Here is a 21,527-nt window from a genome sequence, read left to right on the forward strand (position 1 = left end):
ATGTTCTAAATCAGGACCAAGTTTGATTTACAGAGTCTCCAAATGTTAAGTAGTAAGAAGAAAAAAATGGCAGGGGAAGCCCCACACATTGCTTTGGCCCAGCTTTGAACCAAGAACTTCCACGCATATTAAGCGAACGTGATAACCACTACACTACGGAAACTTTTGGCTGGGGAATCCCTGTTAAGACCTTTGATGATTAAGAGAGCCTCCCTGGGTACACTAGATGCAAAGTTCTACGACTGAGAAAAGATGGGTCCAGGTCCCATGCTGGCGGAAAACAAAAGCGAACGGCTCTGCACCCAACCCTTCACCTGCGACCCTCAGTTCTGGAACGGCTCACTCACTCTCCTACCTGCTCTTCTTACTAAACCCCAGGACACTCAGAGCTCTGGGGTATGCCAACTCTGTTCAAGGACAAAACCATCCACATAAGGGACCTAGCTAGAAAGTTAGTAGAATTGAAAAAGCGGGCTCGTCCGGGATTTGAACCCGGGACCTCTCGCACCCAAAGCGAGAATCATACCCCTAGACCAACGAGCCACTTTGTACCTAGCTGTTTTTTGCTCAGCTTATAATCAGATTCTCCAAGAAGTAATTTTTATCACCAACGGAGATTTTTATTTTTGACATATTGAAATTGCTCTCTGGATCTGAGTCTCCCACACCCAACTCATCCCTACTCCACAGTCTGGGCATCTGCCATTAATCTCATCCGTAGGTAGCTCGCCCAGCGTAAACGGTCCGTGTCCCTTGGTCCCTCTGTATGTAATCTGGAATCCGAAGGAGTGCCTCACTAGCAGCAGGTAGGAGCATCAGGCAGGGGCAACTTTCCGCTTTGGGGACCGGGAGCCCCTGCCCAAGGGAGCCCAAGCAAGGCGCAAGTCTGGAGGCCAAGGGTCTGGGCTCAGAGGCTGGGAGAAGCCCAGGGCTCCTGGAGAGAACCGCGCGCGGGATTTGGAGGGGACGCGGGACTGACTGGGTCCTGAGCCGCCACAAGCGAAATGAAGTCGAGGTAGTAGTCCCTTCAGGTAGGGCGCCTGGTAAAAGGGCGAGAGCTTTTCTTTTATTGTTTTATGAAAACATGAAAAGCAACACACCCTTATTTGCAAAAGCTTCACAAAATGTAGGGAAGTGTAAGGCAGAAACAAGATGACCGGATACCCCGTTCCCTTGGGGTGGCTGGCTGAAGTGGTGGTTGCGTAGCTCTGGAGGCTCGCACTAGAGCGCGCGCGCACACTGGGCACGCAGACTAAATGCCCCGGCTCTCCGTCCCCGAAGCTTTGTCCCGAGATTGCACTGGAGCAGCCATCGGCTCCCGCCAAACCAGGGTCCTGGGCTGTGCGGGCGCTGTCCTCCCTCGTCTCAGCCTTGCTTTCCCTAAAAAGACTTTAACTGCGCTGGATTATTCAGTAGTAAAAAAACAAAAACCAGTGATTCTGATTTCCTGCTGTAAAATTCACGAAAATCCACTCAGAGCTGGTCCAAAGGTTTATTTTTGTGCAGCCAGCAAAGAAATTTCCTACACAACGGCAGTTATAAAAAATGAGTGGGAGACGAATGGTGGTTAACCTCCTCCAAGGAAAAAAGTGCTAATTTATCTACTGCCACTCCACGATCTTGCTCATCCCTCTGCATTGACCGCTCCATTCGCTGCTCCTCTCGGACTTTTCCTTGGAAAACACAATGCTAACCCTCCTCTTCGCCACAAGGCGTTGGCGTTGTCCTCGTCTCTTTTCGAGACGCACAAAGCGTTAGATGGGCTCTCTTCTGCCCTAGGCCACCGTGTGTCCTCGGCCTCCGTTACTACCACCTCCGTGTCGTAAGCATTTGCTTCTCTTCTCTATGGAATTATATAACGAAAAGTACAAACTTCCACAATTAGTAACACCTGCCCTAAAGACTATAATTGTCCCATTTACTTCCGGTCTTTTTTTTAAACCATTTAGTTTTTCTTTTAAACAAAACAATAAAAACACAACTGCTGACCTTCTGACTTTGATTTATTTATTTATGCTGTTAAAGGAAGTCAAGTGTACAAAATGAAACTAAATCCCCAGTGAACAACTGGGGCGCTGCCAGATAGGCAGAGCCAGGCTCACGGAGGGTCTAGGGCACCATCCCGCCACGGCTTTCGCCCTCACTACCCTACCAGGCAGCCGTGGCTCAGGCAGAGGCGTGACCATGCCCCACCGCGCTATCCCAGCCCGCAGGAGTCCTCTCTCCAAGTCAAACGGGACCTTCAGAAAAGTCCCCACGTGGGGACGCGGCTGACTCCCGGCAGCACTCTATCGCGATTCGGATTTCGAAAACAACCCCGGCCTGGGGCAACAGAGTGGAGAAAACCGCTTGCGGAAACCTGGGTAGACGCCGAAGAGGCAAAGGGAGTAAGCCGGTAGGGAGAGTGGTGGATGGGGGCCACAGGCATTTGCACCGGCCGGCTCCCATCCAAAGAGCCTAGAGTGCTTCAAGACCCGAACAGACACGCCCAGGATAGGCCAGGAGCGTGCCGGCACCTTCCGGCACCTGCGTGTCCCGGGCTCCTGGAATTCGTTGACCCTATGTTCCTGCCCCACTGGACAACCACCTCACTATGGAAGCTAGATTGTGGAGAGCAATGGCGAGCCAAGGGTAAGGCTTAAACCTAGTCCCCCTCCAGACTAAAATAGATTCCCAGGGTGCGTTGTTAAGAGGTGGGCACAGACAGGTGGTCCCCACTTAACGAAGAAGACAGAGACCAGGGCGACTCCCTGGCCTGAGTAGGTGAGAGGAGGGGAACGGAAAGACCTTCCACGAACTTGCAGAGAGCCTGCGAAGGATACCAGCGAAGGACCGCTGTGGAGAAGACGCGCGGAGCCAGCGGAGCCTGTGATCGAAAGGTCACGGACGCAGTTGGGTTTGGTTCTTGAAAAAGTAAAGCCACTTTTAGTCGGTGGGCATCTAAGTGGCAAGGAACAGGCAGCTCTGCCTAAGGCCTGGTCTCTAAGAAAAGCGGAAATTCGTGTTGGCTCAAGCATCTTCCGCTTTTCCACCTTTGAGGAAGGGGTGGGGAAAAAAAAGACACGCCAGCAGGCCCCAGCGAGATTTGAACTCGCGACCCCTGGTTTACAAGACCAGTGCTCTAACCCCTGAGCTATGGAGCCAACCGTAAACTTCATCTCTGCGCAAGAATACTTGATGCTGTCATCGTCTCCCGCGCAGCCGCAATGAACCACAGGAAGGAGCTAAGCAGTAACAAGCCGGACGGCGTCTCTCCACGAACTGGGGCCCAGTTGGGCCCTCGCTGCCTCTCCGGGGACTTCAATAAGTGTCAGTGAGGCAGGCCAAACCGCAAATCCTGGGAGACAGGGCAGATCGTGTGAGAGATAGGGTGAGAGCACTACCAGACGTGGGAGGGGGCGGGGCCTCCAGTGGGCGGAGCTGTAGGAAGACCCGAGGTCCTTCTCTGGCTTGGGAGTCGGGGGCAAAGACGGGTTGGATAGATAAGTCCAAGGCTTATTCTGTATGAGAATGAGTCCAAGGTCAGGGCTGCGAGGGAGGAGTTAGGGTAAGGGTGTCAGTAGGCCTGTTCCGAAGGAATCCAGGTCCGGGCTGGTAAGGTGGGCTGTCAGTGGGCAGTGAGTGAGAGGCTGAGAGAGGGTGTTGGAGAAATCGGAAGGTCAGAGCGTGAGGAGGTGCTGGTGGGAAAAGGACTGGATCAGGGGTGGGGTTCCCTAGCCCCTGAGGCACCTTTAGGCAAGTTAGGAAAAGGCAACCTTTTGTAGCAACCTGGATGGAACTGGAAAGTGTTATGCTAAGTGAAATAAGTCAAACAGAGAAAGACAGATACCATATGTTTTCACTCTTATGTGGATCCTGAGAAACTTAATAGAAAACCATGGAGGAGGGGAAGAAAAAAAAAAAAAAAGAGGTTAGAGAGGGAGGGAGCCAAAACATAAGAGACTCTTAAAAACTGAAAACAAACTGAGGGTTGATGGGGGTGGGTGATGGGTATTGATGAGGGCACCTGTTGGGATGAGCACTGGGTGTTCTATAGAAACCAATTTGATAATAAATTTCATATTTAAAAAAAATAAAAAATAAAAAAATAAAAACTTTCAAATAGTTAAAAAAAATAAAGGAAAAGGCAACCTTTGGGGCCCACCTCAACTCTGGAGGTGCTGGTTCTGTAAAAGTCCCTAAAAGCCCAGGGGATAGAGAGCAGGGTGAGAGCCCAGGTGAGAGACAGGAGCCCTAGCCCTGCAACGGTCAGGAAGTTGCAGCTGTACAAGATATGGAAGCAGCCCAAGTGTCCATCATTGATGAATGGGTAAAGAAGAAGTGGTATATATATACAATGGAATGTTATTCAGCCATAGAAAGGAATGAAATTTTGCCATTTGCAAGCACATGGATGGAGCTAGAGAGTATAATGTTAAGTGAAATAAGTCAGAGAAAGGCAAATACCATATGATTTCACTCGTGTGTGGAATTTAAGAAACAAATCAAGTGAGCAAAGGGAAAAAAATAAGATCAAGAAACAGACTCTTAACTATAGAGAATGAACTCATGGTCATCAGAGGGGAGGGGAGGGGAGGATGGGTTAAATAGGTGATGGGGATTAAATAATACACCTGTCATGATGAGTACAGGGTGATGTATGGTGTTGAATTAACTATATTGTACACCTGAAACTAATATAACACTTTATGTTAACCAACTCAAATTAAAGTAAAATTTTAAATTAAAAAAAAAGAAAGTGACTGCTGTAAGTGATGGACCTTGCCCTGGTGGCCCAACCTGCTTTATGGTCCCTGCAAGGCCAGGTGACTTAGATCCATGGGCACCCTCAAGTCTGTATGCTGAGGAACCATTTAAGGGTCTGTTGTCAGGGAACTAGCTCATGCAATTCACAAGCATCTGGGACTAATGGGTGGGGTCAGAAGGACCCAAGCTAAGCCAGTCATTGCTTTCAGAGACCTGAACACCTAACAGATCTTAGGATCCCAAAGGATGGAAGAGAAAATTGTATACAATCACACATACCCTCACACCAGCATTGTGACATCCAAAGTCACTACATTGCCTTGTTGACCAAAAGAGAACATCTCAATGTGTGATTGTTACTGTAACTGTTGTTATATTTCTTCAGATATATAGATGTCTATGTAGTTATTAACTCTGCAAACACATACTTCGATAGACACACAATCACATTCACAAACACAAAAGCTGAAAATATACACACAGACAGCCACTCGTACAGTCCCCAGACCTGGCCCTACAGGCACCTCCACCAGACACCCACCTTCTGTGACCTGTAATATGTGTTGCAATACTTCAGCACAGTTGTTATGTGACCTTAAAGGTAACTGTGATACTCAGTCCAAAAGCCATATAAGCCCAGATAATATCAGGGCTTGACGATAACATTAGGCGATTTAATTAGCAAGTGAGTGTTAAAATAAAGCAGGGGGGGGGTCCTTGTGGAAATGAGTAGTATTCAAATACATGGATTGGCTGCAGTGTTCTAGAACTTCTCCATATATGAACACAACATAGGATTCACCCTCTGGAATGATACAATTATACTGTAGGCTGGACACTTATATGATCCTGACCCAGGCCCATAGGACATTGGATTCAGATTTCCTGGTGCTATGTCTGCTGTGTCTGCCTCTAGAACAGTGTCATGCCTCCCCTGTAAGACCCCTGTATTCAGAGTGTGCTTGGAGCATCTCACGGACAGAGCACAGAAACCCCATGACACTTGCAGACCAGGTTATTCAATTGTCACTGTCCCTACATGCCAACATATCTGTCTAAACAGATTCATCTAGCCAGTTAGCTAGGTAGTGGGGGAGGAAAACCATGACCCTCACCTAAATGTGGAGTGGCTAATATTTAACAACAAATGAAAAATAGGGTATTACCAAATTGACCTAGGTCTGTTTGCAATACCTAAACCTACGCATGTGCTGATAAAACTGCTCTCCAAAATCCACACAAACCCCTGCCCCCTCAATCTGAGATATAAACATACATGCACACATTCCTCACACATTTAAACACACCTGATCACCCAGTCTAGCAGAAACCTTTACTACTACTTGTGCTCTTGCACTCAGACTGGAGGAGTCAAGAATGAGCTAAGCCATCCTAGAAATGAGCTCAGAGTTTGTATTTCCATCTCCTCATCCCCCTTCCCTGGGTAGCACTAAACAGGAAACTGCCCAAAACCCCCTCCCAGAAGCCCACCCAAACAGAAGCTTGGGAACAATTAGCCAAGGGAATAACACCCCACCAGGGCACAGGCTGAGCAGACCTTGGCACCAGGGTCCTCTGCTGTTGGCACACATTTGACAAGTTCCAGGAAGGGTATATCAGGGGCATGTTTGTGCTCTGTGCATTCCCATGCTGATATTAGTTGCATCTATAAAATTATAAGTGTTGTTTTGTGTTTCAAAATCCCATAGCCTTTGGTCTCCTTACTCAAGGGAGACTATACTTTGGCATTTAAAAGGGGTTTAGGCATGTGTGAGAACACATGGCTGTCACTGTGGCAGAGGATGTACATATCACTCTGTATCATCATTAAGGGGTATTGGAAGGTAGCCATGATAAATGCCATTGTCCTGGGCTTTCCTCTCATGTACAGGTCAAGAATCTCCTTTCAGTTCTGTCCCAAGCTGTTCTCTGACCTGGGAGTACAGTGCTCCTCCCTGAGTAAATGACCTCAGGCCAGGTGGATCCAGGCGTCTGAAGGCAGAGCTAGAAGCTGACAAGAAGGCAAAGCAGAAGTGGTCATGAACTTGGCTGGCTGGGCCTGAACCTGCCCCCTTGCACCTGAGGACAGCACTGTACTTGCTATTGCTCCAGAACCAGAGGCCCTGCTAAGTCCAGGTAGAAAGTCCCAGTGATGGGAAACACCTCTGTCAATAGCTGGGCTCCTGTCCTCACCCACCTCCAAGTCCTCACAGCTCAGGCTAAATCCACATGTCGACAACAGGCAGAGGACAGGCGCCAAGGGTCCAAGGCATCTTCTCTTCTACTCAGTTGACCAGGGAACCCTTTTCCACAATCGCCCGTTTTCTGTCTCCAATGTTGTGATCTGCAGGAGCCCCTCCAAGGCAGCCCGGGGCCAATCTGGAAGGCAGGCCCACAGTAACCAGGAGGCTCCGACAGAGGGCAGCATTGCTTCCCATGGGCAGCCCGGATGAGGAGGTATTCACCCTGGACCGATTCACCCTCTCTGGGAGGCCAAAGACTCTCAAGGCCAGATTCGCAAGTAGGTGCCGGTGGAGCAGACAGAGAAAAGGGGGAACACTCGCTCGTGGAAGTTGACGCGGAAGGTGTAGAGGTGGCGCATGTCCTCCACAGCGTAGAAGGACACGGCCCCCACCTCTAGATCCAGGGCCACCCGCACGCGGGACAGGTGGCCACAGCTGAGGGGCGTCCGTTCAGGGCTAGTCACTGCCCAGTACTTCCCGCTGTTGAGCTGCAGTGCCCAGACGCCCTCCTCAGGGGTGAAGGGCGTGAGGCCCTTGCGGCGCACGCTCTCTCGCGCCACGCCGAAGGCCCAGCCGTCCTTGGAGCCCACTTCCACCTCCCAGTGGTGCCGCCCGGAGGAGAAACCACAGGACGCCAAGACTCGCATGTTGGTGTCAAAGCGGCGTGGGTGGCAGGGCAAGTCCTGCGCCCGCTGTCCAAGGCGCACGCTCTTAAGATCCAGAGAGAGGATGAGGCGGGGGTTGGCAGTGTCGGGGTCCAAGGTCAGCTCCACTGAAGGCAGAGACAGGGAGAGATGTCCCATGCAAGCCCTCTCCCCAGCTCCCGTCAGTTACTTCTCCTCCACCATCCCCCCCAAAACATGTACAAGTGGAAGCCAAACAAAAGGAATGTGTGAACCTAATTTGGATCACAATTAGAACAGATCGACAAATACAATTTAAAAGACAACTGGAGAATTTCAAACACTAGGTATTGGAAAGAAGCATTACTTTTTCTAATTGTGATTATGGCTTTGTGGGTTTTTTTAAGTCTATCTTTAGAGATAACATACTGATATTTATGGAAATAACTTATCCATGATTTGCTTCCAAATAATCCAGTGGGAAGAAGCAGGTAGGGGCGTTTATAAAAATATCAGCTGAAGGTCTATGATGAGAACATAATATTCATTATGATCTTCTCTCTACTTTTGTATATATTTAAATTTTTTCATAATAAAAACTTAAAATATGCACACTTGTCATAAGTACTATGTTCTAGGACTATTCTAGGCCCTGGGAATCCCACGGTTCAGTATCCCTGCCCTCCTATAGCTTCCTTTCTGGGGGGAAGGAAAGAAGAGACAATAAATGGTAAACATGGACAATAAGAGGAGTCAGAAGAGAAGGCTGTAATTTCAATTAGAGTGGCCAGGGAAGGTGAAAAGGCCTAGGTATGCATTTGAGCAAAGACATAAAGGAGGTGAGGAAGCCAGGCATGAAGCTGTCTAGAGGAAGCATATTCAAGGCTGAGGCCAGCCAGTGCAGTGCAAATGCTCTGAGGTGGGGGTGTGCTTAGTGCATTTCAGAAGCAGCAAAGAGCACTTGTTGTGGCTGCACAGAGTAAGCTAGAGGGAGAGCGTGAGTTCAGAGCCTATGAAGCCTTGAAGAACATAGAGAGGACATTATTGAATGAGAGGGGCTGTCCTAGGGTTCTGTGCAGAGGAGGGTCATGATCTGACTTGGTTTAGATCCTTCCATGGTAAATTCTGACATAGCTTGATCAATCATTAGCATCATGAATATGTGCCCCCCTCTGCCCTCCTGCAGAGTTGGATCCCACTCACCCCAGAGCTCTGCAGTAGTAAGAAACTCCTCCCTTCCTGTCTTCAATCTCTTCCTGCTTTGCCTGACCCCTGCACACAAGCCCTGTCCCCAGGAGAGGTCTCTGTTTGTCTGGAAGGGGGAATGGGGAGAGAGGCTCATCCAGGTGACTGGTCTGCAATTTATGGGCCTAAAGGTCCCACTGAGGCCTGAGGGAGCCAGAACTGGGAGGCAAGGATGAGGGGAGGGCAGAGGCAGGCAGGTAGAAGGAACCAGCCATTCACAAAGCCCAGAGAAACAATCATGGGGAGGCAGTGGATTCTCTACATGGCCAAATAATGGGAAATCACTATCACAAGAACCATCTTACCTTTCTCCTCTTTCTCTAGCTCTCCACGAAGATCCTCTGAGGAGGAGAAACAAAGCAGGATATTCGTAAATGACTCAGAAGATTGTCTATCTGGCAATGATGGTAAATATCACCTCCTCTGACATTTACAGCCAGATACCCCGAAGGCTGAGAGTTGGTGTGTAGACACTGGGTCAAGTGTGAGGGGTCAGGAAGGGGCAGTATCCTAGCTCTACCTCTTCCACTTCCCTCTCTTTTGCCTGAGCTAGTCTGAGCTGAGCTCTCCTTCCTCATCCTTCTTCTTGCCCCAGTAGCCCTCTACCCTGCCTGTCCCTGGGGGAATCTTTGTGCTCTGGGGAGCAGGGGCTGCTGAATGGATTTGCCACCACCATCTCCCTGCGCCAATCTGTCCTTGACAGATTTTTCTAACAAACCTTCTGGAAAGACACATTTCCTGGGCCCCCAAACTACCAGAAACACACCATGGCCACCAGCACTGCATGGCCCAACCCCAAGCACAGGCCCTACCTTTGAACTTCTTGAGCAGCCCCTTTAAGACAAAGGTCTTGAGGGAAACATTCCAGACTTTATTCTTCATCTCAGAAGAGACTGTGGTTGGCTTGGGACCAGGCACATTGCTGCATCTGCAGGACAAAGAGCCTGAGGAAGGCCCACAAACACTGTCCCACTCCCACCAGGCTGTGACAATTAGGATGGTAAGGTCCTCTTGGTGGGGAGAGGTAGGAAAAGAGAGGCTGATCTTGCAGCAGAATATCCACAGCCATGCAGGTGGACATTTGCCTTAGAAGGTACATAGGTAAGGCAGTGTGGGAATTGGGAGTGTGAGGTCAGGGATGAGGGGATGAAGAGAGAGAGCTCAGTGGAAAAGGAGAAGAGCCAGCTTGGAAAGACCTAAGGAAATCTTAGGTCCACTCACCTGCTTAGTGTGTTCTTGAATTCCTGGAAAGAAAGATGAAAGAAAGCCAAATCAGCACGAGGTAACCTCCAGTTACTTTTGAGAAAATAAAACTGACCCCTTGTGCTGCTTCCAGAGGAATATGCAACTTTTTTTATTTTTATTTTTTTAGTAGGCTCCACAAGCAGTTTATAGCCCAAGGTGGGGCTTGAACTCACAACCTTGAGATCAAGACCTGATCTGAGATCAAGAGTCAGAGGCTTGGCCAACCAAGGCACCCAGGGATCTAGGTACCCCCAGAGGAATAAGCAATAAGGTGTACTACCACTCCCTACCACCTTTATGGGCCCAGGTGTCAATGGCTTCCTGCTGTGGCTGGTTTCTGGGTGTCTTATCAACTCTCTGCCCACAGCTTTGCAAATGCTCTCTTCATTACAGAATCATCACTGGAGCTTTGTGCTGGGATCCAGTGTTGCCTACCCTCTCTACACCACCCCAGATAAGTCACAGCTCTTATGCAATGACTGGTTACTCATACCAGCACCTTTCAAATGCCTATTCTTGACCAATTTGTGGATTGTGACTATTTATTTATTTTGAGAGAGCCCATGAGCAAGTGGGGGAAGGGCAGAGAGCAAGGGAGAGAGAATCCCAAGCAGGCTCCTTGCTGTCACTGCAGATCCATACGGGACTTGATCCCACCAACCATGAGATCATGACCTGAGCTGAAATCAAGAGTCTGAAGCTTAACCAAGTGAGCCACCCAACCCCCCCCCCTTTTTAAAGTTTATTAATAATTTATTAGTAATATTAATAAATATTGAGAGAATGAGCAGGGGAAGGAGGGAGAGAGTGTGACTATTTATTTTAAAAGGAAATAGAATAGAAAATGTCAAAATACATCCGGTGTAGTAAAGTATTATTTTATGAGACTTTTGGCATAAGGTTTACATCCTGGAATATGACATAAGCCTTGCATATAGCTCTTTGGAACTCCTTTCTGTCTGCTAGATTGGATGTTGCTCAATTCATGTCGTTGAGTAAAGCCAGTAAGATCTTTATTGTGACTCGAGGTCAAGAAATTTTTATCACAACTTTTTAGAACTTTAACCCCAGGAGAATCAGGGCAGTTTTCTCCAGTCCCCTTCTGCTTGAGTATGTGATCCTACTAAATTCACAGGATCTAACTCTGTTCTCACTGTTTATGAAGCCTTAGGATAAATGATCCATACCTCTGGCCAAGCCAGACTCACCTGGAGAAAGTCAAGGTCAGGCTTTCGAGATGTCTCCTGGATCTGGCTGCTGAGCTTGGAGAGCTGGGTGATTTCACCCTCAAGCTGAGCTATGTTCTCATTTTGCTTCTGTGTCACCTCCCGTGACAGCTCCTCCAGGCGGCCCAGGAGCCGGCCCTCCTGCTCCACCAGGAAGGCCCGCAGAGCCTGGAACTCTGCACCCACCTTCTCTCGCTCAGCTGCCATCTGCTTCTGTCTCAGGAGAGAAGTTGGAGAGGCAATGGGGCACAGGCATCAAGATGTGGCATTTGGACAGGAGACTCTGAGCCATCCCACAGGACAAAGTTCCGTCCCCCTCACTGATCAGGGGTCAGAGACTCAACTACACATACCCACCAAGCACAGCCTCTAATTTAAATATCCCACCTCTGAATGCAGAGCAGCTTCAACACATGCTCTCATGTCCCCTGTCACAGATGTGCTCTCCCATCAATCTAGGACAACTTATACTTGCCTCAGAACCACCCTGGGCTGCAGTTTCCTCATTTGAAAAGTAGGAGGAATAAATTAGTGCCTCCTAGAGCCACTGCAAGAATTAAACTGAAGTCACTCCCTCCCACCCCCGAACACACTTATTTTGAGTTAAAAACCATCCTAAAATTTGTATGGAACCACAAAAGACCCCGCATAGCCAAAGTAATATTGAAGAAGAAGACTAAAGTGGGAGGTATCACAATCCCAGACTTTAGCCTCTACTACAAAGCTGTAATCATCAAGACAGCATGGTATTGGCACAAAAACAGACACATAGACCAATGGAATAGAATAGAGCCTCCAGAATTGGACCCACAAAAGTATGGCCAACTAATCTTTGACAAAGAAGGAAAGAATATCCAATGGAAAAAAGACAGTCTCTTAACAAATGGTGCTGGGAGAACTGGACAGCAACATGCAGAAGAATGAAACTAGACCACTTTCCTACACCATTCACAAAAATAAACTCAAAATGGAAAAAGGACCTGAATGTGAGACAGGAAACCATCAAAATCCTAGAGGGGAAAACAGGAAAAAACCTCTCTGACCTCAGCCACAGCAATTTCTTACTTGACACATCCCCAAAGGCAAGGGAATTAAAAGCAAAAATGAACTATTGGGACCTCATGAAGATAAAAAGTTTCTGCACTGTAAAGAAAACAATCAACAAAACTAAAAGACAGCCAATGGAATGGAAAAGATATTTGCAAATGACATATTGTACAAAGGGCTAGTATCCAAAATCTATAAAGAACTCACCAAACTCCACACCCAAAAAACAAATAATCCAGTGAAGAAATGGGCAGAAAACATGAATAGACACTTTTCTAAAGAAGACATCCGGATGGCCAACAGGCACATGAAAAGATGCTCAATGTCGCTCCTCATCAGGGAAATACAAATCAAAACCACATTGAGATACCACCTCACGCCAGTCAGAGTGGCTAAAATGAACAAATCAGGAGACTATAGATGCTGGAGAGGATGTAGAGAAACGGGAACCGTCTTGCCCTGTTGGTGGGAATGCAAACTGGTGCAACCACTCTGGAAAACAGTGTGGAGGTTCCTCAAAAAATTAAAAACAGATCTACCCTATGACCCAGCAATAGTACTGCTAGGAATTTACCCACGGGATACAGGAGTGCTGATGCATAGGGGCACTTGTACCCCAATGTTTATAGCAGCACTTTCAACAATAGACAAATTATGGAAAGAGCCTAAATGTCCATCAACTGATGAATGGATAAAGAAGATGTGGTTTATATATACAATGGAATACTACTTGGCAATGAGAAAGAATGAAATGTGGCCTTTGGTAGCAACGTGGATGGAAGTGGAAAGTGTTATGCTAAGTGAAATAAGTCATACAGAGAAAGACAGATACTATATGTTTTCACTTATATGTGGATCCTGAGAAACTTAACAGAAGACCATGGGGGAGCAGAAGGGGGAAAACAAAGTTAGAGAGGGAGGGAGGCAAACCATAAGAGACTCTTAAAAACTGAGAATAAACTGAGGATTGATGGGGGGTGGCAGGGAGGGGAAAGTGGGTGATGGGCATTGAGGAGGGCACCTGTTGGCATGAGCATTGGGTGTTGTATGGAAACCAATTTGACAGTAAATTTCATATTTAGAAAAAAAGAAAAAAAAAGACAAAAGGCCCAAAATGGAGTCACTCATGCTAAGTCCTCCATCAGGAAACAGAGACTTAATTACAGTTTCAGTTCTCCCAGAAATAGAATCTTAAACCAGTCAATCAGGAGTCACCTGATCAGCATTAGTTGGGTAACTACCTGACAAACAGGGAAAGTAACCTTGCAATAATCCATCTGCTTTTTGGCCCAGTATAACTTCCTTGTTCCTCCCCCCTACTGCCTATAAAATCTCTTGGCTTGCATAGCTTTTCAGAGCTCTTTTTCTATCTGCTAGATGGGATACTGCCCAGTTCATGAATCACTGAATAAAACCAATAAGAACTGCAAATTTTACTCAGATTTTGTCCTTTAACATTTGTCACCCATCCAACTTTCACTCTTCACTTCTTTTTAAAGATTGCACATACAATGCCAGGATGGTGGGGTCCTCTGTTGTCACCCAAAGAGGGCCCACCTGGGAAGTGCCCTGCTCACCAGAAGCTCCTTGCTCTCCTTCTCTTCCGTGGAACGAAACACCTCATAGTCTTCCAGATCCTTCCTCAAGACCTTCAGCCTAGACTCCAGGAGCTCCTGCAGGAGGGTGAGAAGGGAGACATTATGGGAAGAGGACTCTGGAAACACTACATGTGCCTTCCCGGAGCCATCCAGGAGAAAGACAAGGCCCTATTAATTGAAGAGGAGGAGGCAAGGTTGAAGACCTGTCTGGACATCGGGATAGCTGACAGCCTGCACAGACGCACATAGGGGTACGGGGCAATTGAAAGGTGACTCCAAAGACCTCAAGGTCTCACTTCCCCAACCATCTGTGCACAATCCTGGCTGAAATGCAGGCCCTTTGGCAGCCCAACCTGCCTAGTTTTGTCCTCTGATCTCTTAATCACCATCAGAAAGACGTCTGGGAGGGAGTGCTGGAGCGGATTAAGGAGTAAAGAAAAACTGGGGGCTGTGTGCCTGAAGCCTCCGTGCACACCCCAGTAAGAAAGTGGGAAAGAGAAGTGCCTCAAACCCATATCTTTGACACAACCAAAGACAGCTTTTGGTGCTCTATTCAACCCAGAAGTCACCCACTGCCTTACCCCAACCTTTTTGGAAGGTCGTCCCACTCCAGGACGCGGGGACATTGCACAGAGCCACGCCCAGGGAAAGGGCGGGGGCTGAGAATGGGGGCAGAGGAAGTGGGGGTGTGACGGAGACACCGCTAGAAGCCAAGGACAGACAGAAAGAAAATCGCGAAGTCTGGGGGCATCAATTAGGCGATCCAGTAGGGAGCCCAGAGGGAAGCTCGAGGTGGGTGGCAGGATGGTACTGGTTGTGTGTGGGTGACCCAGCGAGTGCTGCAATCAGTCCCAGAGCCAGTGGAACAGGAAGAAAGGGGCAGGGTCTCACCTGGGTATCCTGCCTGCCTGCCTGCCAGAGGTCTGCACTGTCTGCGCGGGAAGACAGGACCCGAACTGGGATCCTGAGGCTCTGCATGGGTGGGGCCCGCCCTCACCTTAGCTTCCTGCACAGCCTCGTCTAGCGGCAACACTGCGTGCGCGCGGTGTTCGCGGGCGCGGTCGCACACCACGCAAATGGCGCGTCCGTCGTCCTGGCAGTAGAGCTTGAGCGGTTCACCATGCTGTACGCACCCGGCCACCGCCGCCTCCGGGGGCCGGTGTTCTCCTGGCGCGGCCGCAGGCAGGCTGAAGCGCCGCAACAGCGTGGCCACTGAGGCCAGCTGCCTGTTGGGCCGCAGCTGGCCGGGACGCACGGGCTCTCTACACTGTGGGCAGGGCAGCGGACAAGGCAGTGCGCGCGGCACCGTGGTCGTTCCTGTGCCGGGGCGCTCCCAACAGCGCGCGATACAGGAGCGGCAGAAGCTGTGACCGCACTCGACGGATACGGGCTCGCGGAAGAGCTCCAGGCAGATAGAGCATGTGGCCTCGCCCTGCAGCTCTGCCGCCAGTGCCAGCGCCTCGGCCCCGGAGCTGGGGCCAGTCCGCGGCCCCACCGCCGCCATGCGCTTCCTTAGCGCACTTAAGTCCAGCAGTGCTGGAGAAGCCGAGGGACCCGACAGTTCGCGGCTCGGAGTGGGGAGGCCCAGTAGGGGCCTCCGAGCACCCACTAGGAGAGGAAGGGCGGGGCTGACGCCGGGCAGGCGGAGACGTAAGCTGAGGGCTGGCCCGGCCGGGAAGCCGAGAGAAGAATGAGAGTTGTGGGCGGGCCAGACCGCACTGCTCGACTGGATCCAAGCGCCGGCCAGCTCCCTGCACCTCTGCTCTGGGCCACTCAATCACTGGCTTTGGTCTGCGGCCTCCTCGGTCCCCTGGCGCCCTCTCTCTGTCGCCCCCCCAGCCCAGCCCGTCAGCAGTCCTCTCTAAGCCACCCACAGCCTGGCCCAGGCAGCCGTGGGAAACAGGCCCGGACAGGTGGGAGCCCACACCCAGCCGGGCACAACTTGTCGTGGCCGCCTGAGGCCAACCCAGCAGGGCCAGGCCTTGGGCCTAGCGCCCGGGCCACAGTGTCAGGTTCCCAGAGTGCAGGTTTGTCCTGGTCCTGTGCTGACCTAAATTTAGTGTCTGGAACCTGGCTCTTGCCCCCACCCCTAAGCCTGGCATAGTATCTATTTCCCACTGTTGTTCTCCCCCTTGTTTATTCTTTATTTAATTTTTGGCTTTGAATAAATAATACATTTACAATGAATTTTCCCACTTTAATCTCCCTCCCAAATAACTCAACCCTCTACTGTCCCTCCAGAACTACCTGATGTATTTGTTTCCACCCCCTTTCCTCATTCCCTCTGGAGGCCACTCAAGGCAGGCTTTAGCGACCACCCTCCTCAGAAACCACTCTTGTCAAGGTCACCAGTAACCTCAGCAATCCTAACCTAAAGGCATAGGCTCCTTCTCATCTCATCTGCCCTCTTCTCTGATGCTTCCTCCTTGCTGACACTCTTTCCTGGCGCCTTCCAGGTTACTGTACTCCCTGGCTCTCCACCCACATCCCTGGCCTCCTACCTTTTTCTTGGTCTCTCTTGTGGTTTCCTCCTCCTCTCCCCGCACTTGCTCAGCCCTTGGACCTCCGTCTATCCTCACTTGTGATCTCTTCCATTTTCTTGGTTTGAAATACCCTCTCCTTGTGGATGCCACAATACACATCCCCACCCAGGTTCCCTTAGGATGCCTGGCTCCCACATCCATCCCCAGGCAGCATGTCCTAAGGAATATCACTCCGCACTCACTGTATCCACAACTGTATTTCTAATCTGCTTCTCCACCTGTTCCTTCCACAGTCTTCCCCACCCCACCCCATTTAACAGCAACTCCATCCCTTCAGGTGCTGAGGCCAAACTGGGGAGTCCTCTATGACTCCCAAGAGGAATACATTGCCCACACTCCACCCTCAGTTCCTCAGTGTGTCCTCCCTCTCTCATGTCCTCCACTGCACCATTTCCAATGATCTGATGATCACAATTCTCTCCCCTTCTGTCACATTGCTCTACCTTGTCTTCTCCACCCAGCTGTGAGAACAGTCCTGTTAAAATGTTAAGTCAGATTAATGTTAAGTTCTCCTCTGCTCAAACCCTCCATTGGCTCCCACTTCTCAAAGTCAAAGTCTTTACAGTCCTCCAAAGGCCCTATCCATTCTTTGACCCCATACCCTGCACCCAGCCTCTCTATCCGCATCTCTTGTCACTCTCCTCTGTTGACTCCTCTCTTTCCATATGGACCTCCTTGCTATTCCTGCACCATGCCAGCAAGATCCTATCTCAGGGCCTTTGAACTGGCTTTTACCATTACTTGGACTTCTCTTTTCCCATACTTGCATGGCTTACTTCTCCCCTCTTTCAAGCCTTGTTTCAAATAACCTCTCAGCGAAGCCTGCCCCCACCACACTGTTTAAAATCACACCTTACCGCACTTTAATCTTCAACGCGGGCTCTATTTTCTAACACTCTACTCCCTCCTCTGGAATTTGAGCTATTGAAGGGGATGACTGTGTCAGTTTTGTTCGCGGCTGGACCCCCAGATTTCTAGAGCAGTTCTTGGCACATAGTAAGCGATCGGTAAAGTTTTCTTGGAATGAACTGATTTAACATTGTTCAAAATTCAGATATACACAGCAGTTCACAGCGAAAAGTGTGTCCACTGTCTACGCTCGAGTCTCCTCCCCATCCCAAGCGATCAATTTTGCAATTCTGAATTACTACACTCCCTTTCTTTTTGTTTAACAAACGTAGCAGTCTGCACACAGTCTTCCTTACTTCACTTTTTCGGATCACAGTTCATTTGGGGCATTGTGCCCAATGACTTCCCCCCTGCCTTCAGGTGTTTATTCCGGCCCTGTTCTTCCAGCGAACGTCCCCTCAGTGGGGACAGTGGAGGACTCGGAAACACAGCTCCAAGCGCTACGGTACCGGCTTTGCAGCATCTGGGTTATCTCGCTCCGCCATTTGCGCAGCCGCTCTCTGTGCTAATATACAGTCAAGAGAGCATGTAGAGAGTGGCTTTGCCAGGTGGGGATGTAGCTCAGTGGTAGAGCGCATGCTTTGCATGTATGAGGCCCCGGGTTCGATCCCCGGCATCTCCAGCGTGGGTTTGCGTGAGAGCCTCTTTTTTATTAAGTTTTGAAACTAGGTTTGTTTGCAAAGCCTGGGGGACAAACTTCCTATCTTGGAGTTTGCACAGGTTGGAGGGGGCGACCGTGGGACCCACCTACTCGATTTCCCAGATACCACTTCTGAACTCCAGATTAAAGTATCAGAGTGAGCATGACAGCGCCATAGAAAGAATGCGTTTGCCGTCATTCGCCCCCTGCACTTTCGGGGAATTTTAAAGTTTAGGTCGCGGGCAGACCAGAGTAAACAGAAAACAGACTTAGGTGGGAGGGGCAGTCAGGCATGATCTACAGGCTTTACGTTCCCCGGGCTAAGGAACCATTTGATTAGATCACAACTAAACCGACCTTTAAATTTGGAGCCGCAAACAGCCTGAATAGTACTTTGAAGTAAGAATTGTTGAGACCCCGTCTCAGGCCGCCCGGCTAGCTCAGTCGGTAGAGCATGAGACTCTTAATCTCAGGGTCGTGGGTTCGAGCCCCACGTTGGGCGCGCAGTGTGTCTTCTTTTCTTGTATTTCAATTGATGACAACCGGTTCACTACCTCTGTATTCTGGGACAACAAAAACCTCATTCGGGAAATTTCCTGTGTGCAGCAGTCAATTGGCCGTTTTTTGTAGCTATACCTTTGTTCATGGATTAATTTATGCTTTACCGCTAGCAAAGTGAATTTTACATAAGTATATGTAAATTATTAGTTTTTAAAATAGTTAAAATATGCAAAATAAAATTTACCATTTCAATAGTTTTTACATGTACAGTTCTGTAGCTTTTCACACATTCACACTGTTGTGCAATCACCATCTATCCATCTCCAATTGCTTCTTGGCCTTTTGGCTAAGATCAAGTGTAGTATCCATCTCCAAACTTTCTCGTCTTCCCCAACTGCAACTCTATCCAGGAAATACTATCTCCATTCTCTCCTTCCTCCAGCCCCTGGCAACCACCATTCCACTATCTCTATGACTACTCTAGGGGCCTTATACATATATTTGTTCTTTTGTGACTGGCTTATTTCACTTAGCACAGTGTCTTCAGGGTTCATCCGTGTGTATCAAAATTTCTTTCTTTTTAAAGCTAACTAATATTCCATCATATGTTACATTATTTTTAACTGTTCATCTGTCTACAAACACTTGGTTAGTTTCCTTCCATTTTTTGGCTCTTGTGAATAATGAAGCTGTTAGCATCGGTGTGCAAATACCTGTTTGAGTTCCTGCTTTCACTTCTGTTGGGGATATACCTAGAAGTGAAATTGATTACCATATGGTGTTTATTTTTTCTTTTTAATTTTAACTCCAGTATTATAACATATGGTATTCCTATGTTTAATAGTTTTGAAGAATCACTATACCATTTTCCACAGAATTCCACAAAGTAAGTTTTTAAATATCTTTTGAGTAGGTTACAAACTGTACTGTTCAAAAATTGAACCATATATAAAAATATTCAGTGAAAACTGTCATCTTCTCTCCTTAGGTAACAACTTTTGTTTCTTTGTATATATTCTTCCACAGTTACATATTTTTGATGCAAATATATTTCTATTTTCCTCTATTTTATACAAAAAGATAGTTACAACTCTTACATTTGGGGATCTTTCCATCTCAAGACATGGGAAACTTTCTAAATCTTTTTTTTTTTCAGCTGCATCATATTCCCCTGTAGATGAATCACAGTTTATTTAACAAATCACCTACTGATGGACATTTATGTTGTTTCTAACCTCTTATTATTATAATCAATTCTGCAGTTAATAAGGATATTGTGTTGTTATTTTGCACTTATGCACTCATATCGGTGGGGCAAATTCCTAGAAGTGAGATTGCTAGGTCAAAGCTTAAATGTGATTGTAATTTTATAGATGTAGACAAATCACTGAACTGTGGATCTTACAGGGTGATATTCCTTCCTACCAGCCATGAATCAGATTGGCTGTTTCTCCACTACTTTGGTGGCAATGGACTGCTTTAACAAATCTAACATGACTCCACCCTCCTTAAAATTGCCAGGGTCCCTCACTGCCTGTCCTAGATAAGATGATACCCATTGCAGGGCCTACAGAGCATGGCCTGACAGGAAGAGGGACCCTCCTTTTGCCTCTCAGAGGAGCATACTCAAGCAAAAGATTCTGAAGATCACAGTGTCAATCTATTTATGGCTTCTAATCCAATTCTATAGGACAACATTATTTTTTTCTTTTTTAGGCCTGGTTCTGTGAAGACTATTATGTTTCCTTCATTTGCAGAGCCACGACATCTTTGGAAAGGCAAACTCGTTTATTTCTTACTCTGCAAATTTTCTCCCTTGGACAGGAAGAAACCAACCAAACATAAGAAATTAAATGTGTATGTGATTTTCTATTTGGTCTTGATATCACATGGGGCATGTATAAATTATTAGATCATGGGGGTGCCTGGGTGGCTCAATGGGTTAAGCTTCCAACTTCAGCTGAGGTCATGAGCTCACAGTTTATGGGTTCAGGCCCTGCCTTGGGTTCTGTGCTGACAGCTCAGAGCCTGGAGCCTGCTTCAGATTCTGCGTCTCCCACTCTCTTTGCCCTTCCCCTGCTCATGCTTTCTCTCTCTCTCTCTCTTCCAAAAATAAATTTAAAAATATTATTTATTAGATCATGCATGAACTTGTGGTCTACAATAATAATTATATGTAATTTATATATAAAGTATTAATTCACCATAGACTTGAATATTTTTATCTAAAACCTCATTTGAAACAGAAAATTATCTCCAGGTTTAAAATATTTATGGCTATTTTCTAACTAGTCTAAAAATACTCCAGTGTCAGCTGTTTCTTTAACAGTCAGTGGTTTCCTTTTACTAGCTTGACAAAGTCATTCTCCTAGGGTCTGTGTAGAATCAGGAGAAATGGCTCAACGACCAACAAATACCCCCCTGTTATTTTAGTGCTGTTTATATTATATCACATTTGTTAAGGGTACAAAGTCCTCTAAATAAAAGGCAGGTTTCAGTCACATACTGGTGTCCTGGGGAATGTGAATTTGGGGTAAGTAGGAAGACAAAATGTCAATCAGAGCAACCTAATTCTGAGGACTGCATGCCAGAGGAAGAGTGACCAAATAGATGACCCAGAATGACCTGCTCCTCCATTCTGTGTCAGGACCAACTGGATTAAAATCACTGGGTATTTTTGGCAACTGCTGTCATTTGAGATGTTTAATGTCTAAGGACTAGGGAGGCTTTAGAATATGGAAAAGAATACATACTTGTTCTGTGATTAATATTCAATGTATTACAGTTGTCAATGTTAAAGCCTAGTTTTTCTCAAGGTTTTAAATTCAACTTATAAGTATTGCTGTTTTTCTTATAAAGCTAGCAAATTTTGGAACAGGAAAATCACTAGGTCCTTGCACTCATTACTTCACTAGTGCCTTCATGAATTATGGTTATCGAAAGGCATCATCCCAAACATCT

At 47.7% G+C, this 21,527-nt stretch overlaps 1 protein-coding gene, 4 non-coding genes and 1 pseudogene across 10 annotated transcripts; 3 read left to right on the forward strand and 3 right to left on the reverse strand.

The window, feature by feature from the left end:
* Window positions 1-471: 471 nt before the first annotated feature.
* On the reverse strand, window positions 472-543 carry TRNAP-UGG. The gene has a single exon. It is a non-coding gene; the product is annotated as a tRNA-Pro (tRNA).
* A 1,442-nt stretch (window positions 544-1,985) lies between these two features.
* Window positions 1,986-15,680, reverse strand: TRIM7 (tripartite motif containing 7). 6 transcript variants are annotated; one of them, XM_030315737.1, is made up of 8 exons: window positions 14,971-15,680; window positions 13,953-14,048; window positions 11,311-11,541; window positions 10,079-10,101; window positions 9,670-9,785; window positions 9,163-9,198; window positions 8,816-8,924; window positions 7,609-7,761 (listed from the first exon to the last, which is right to left on the reverse strand). In XM_030315737.1, exons 1-8 carry the CDS (start codon window positions 15,475-15,477, stop codon window positions 7,701-7,703), a joined length of 1,179 nt encoding a protein of 392 aa, XP_030171597.1. In that variant the 5' UTR covers window positions 15,478-15,680; the 3' UTR covers window positions 7,609-7,700. The 6 variants fall into 6 exon arrangements, with proteins under 6 accessions (XP_030171607.1, XP_030171615.1, XP_030171631.1 ...); XM_030315747.1 differs by lacking the exons at window positions 7,609-7,761; window positions 8,816-8,924 and adding an exon at window positions 1,986-3,337; XM_030315755.1 differs by lacking the exons at window positions 7,609-7,761; window positions 8,816-8,924 and adding an exon at window positions 4,669-7,125 and having other exon boundaries at window positions 14,971-15,677.
* On the reverse strand, window positions 3,071-3,143 carry TRNAT-UGU. Its single transcript has one exon. It is a non-coding gene; the product is annotated as a tRNA-Thr (tRNA).
* A 2,295-nt stretch (window positions 15,681-17,975) lies between the features above and the next one.
* On the forward strand, window positions 17,976-18,047 carry TRNAA-UGC. The gene has a single exon. It is a non-coding gene; the product is annotated as a tRNA-Ala (tRNA).
* Window positions 18,048-18,494: 447 nt separating this feature from the next.
* On the forward strand, window positions 18,495-18,567 carry TRNAK-CUU. Its single transcript has one exon. It is a non-coding gene; the product is annotated as a tRNA-Lys (tRNA).
* Window positions 18,568-18,892: 325 nt separating this feature from the next.
* On the forward strand, window positions 18,893-18,972 carry LOC115527084 (annotated as a pseudogene).
* Window positions 18,973-21,527: the final 2,555 nt, after the last annotated feature.

This window comes from Lynx canadensis, chromosome A1 (genome assembly GCF_007474595.2).
Source record: "Lynx canadensis isolate LIC74 chromosome A1, mLynCan4.pri.v2, whole genome shotgun sequence".
NCBI lineage: Eukaryota > Metazoa > Chordata > Mammalia > Carnivora > Felidae > Lynx > Lynx canadensis.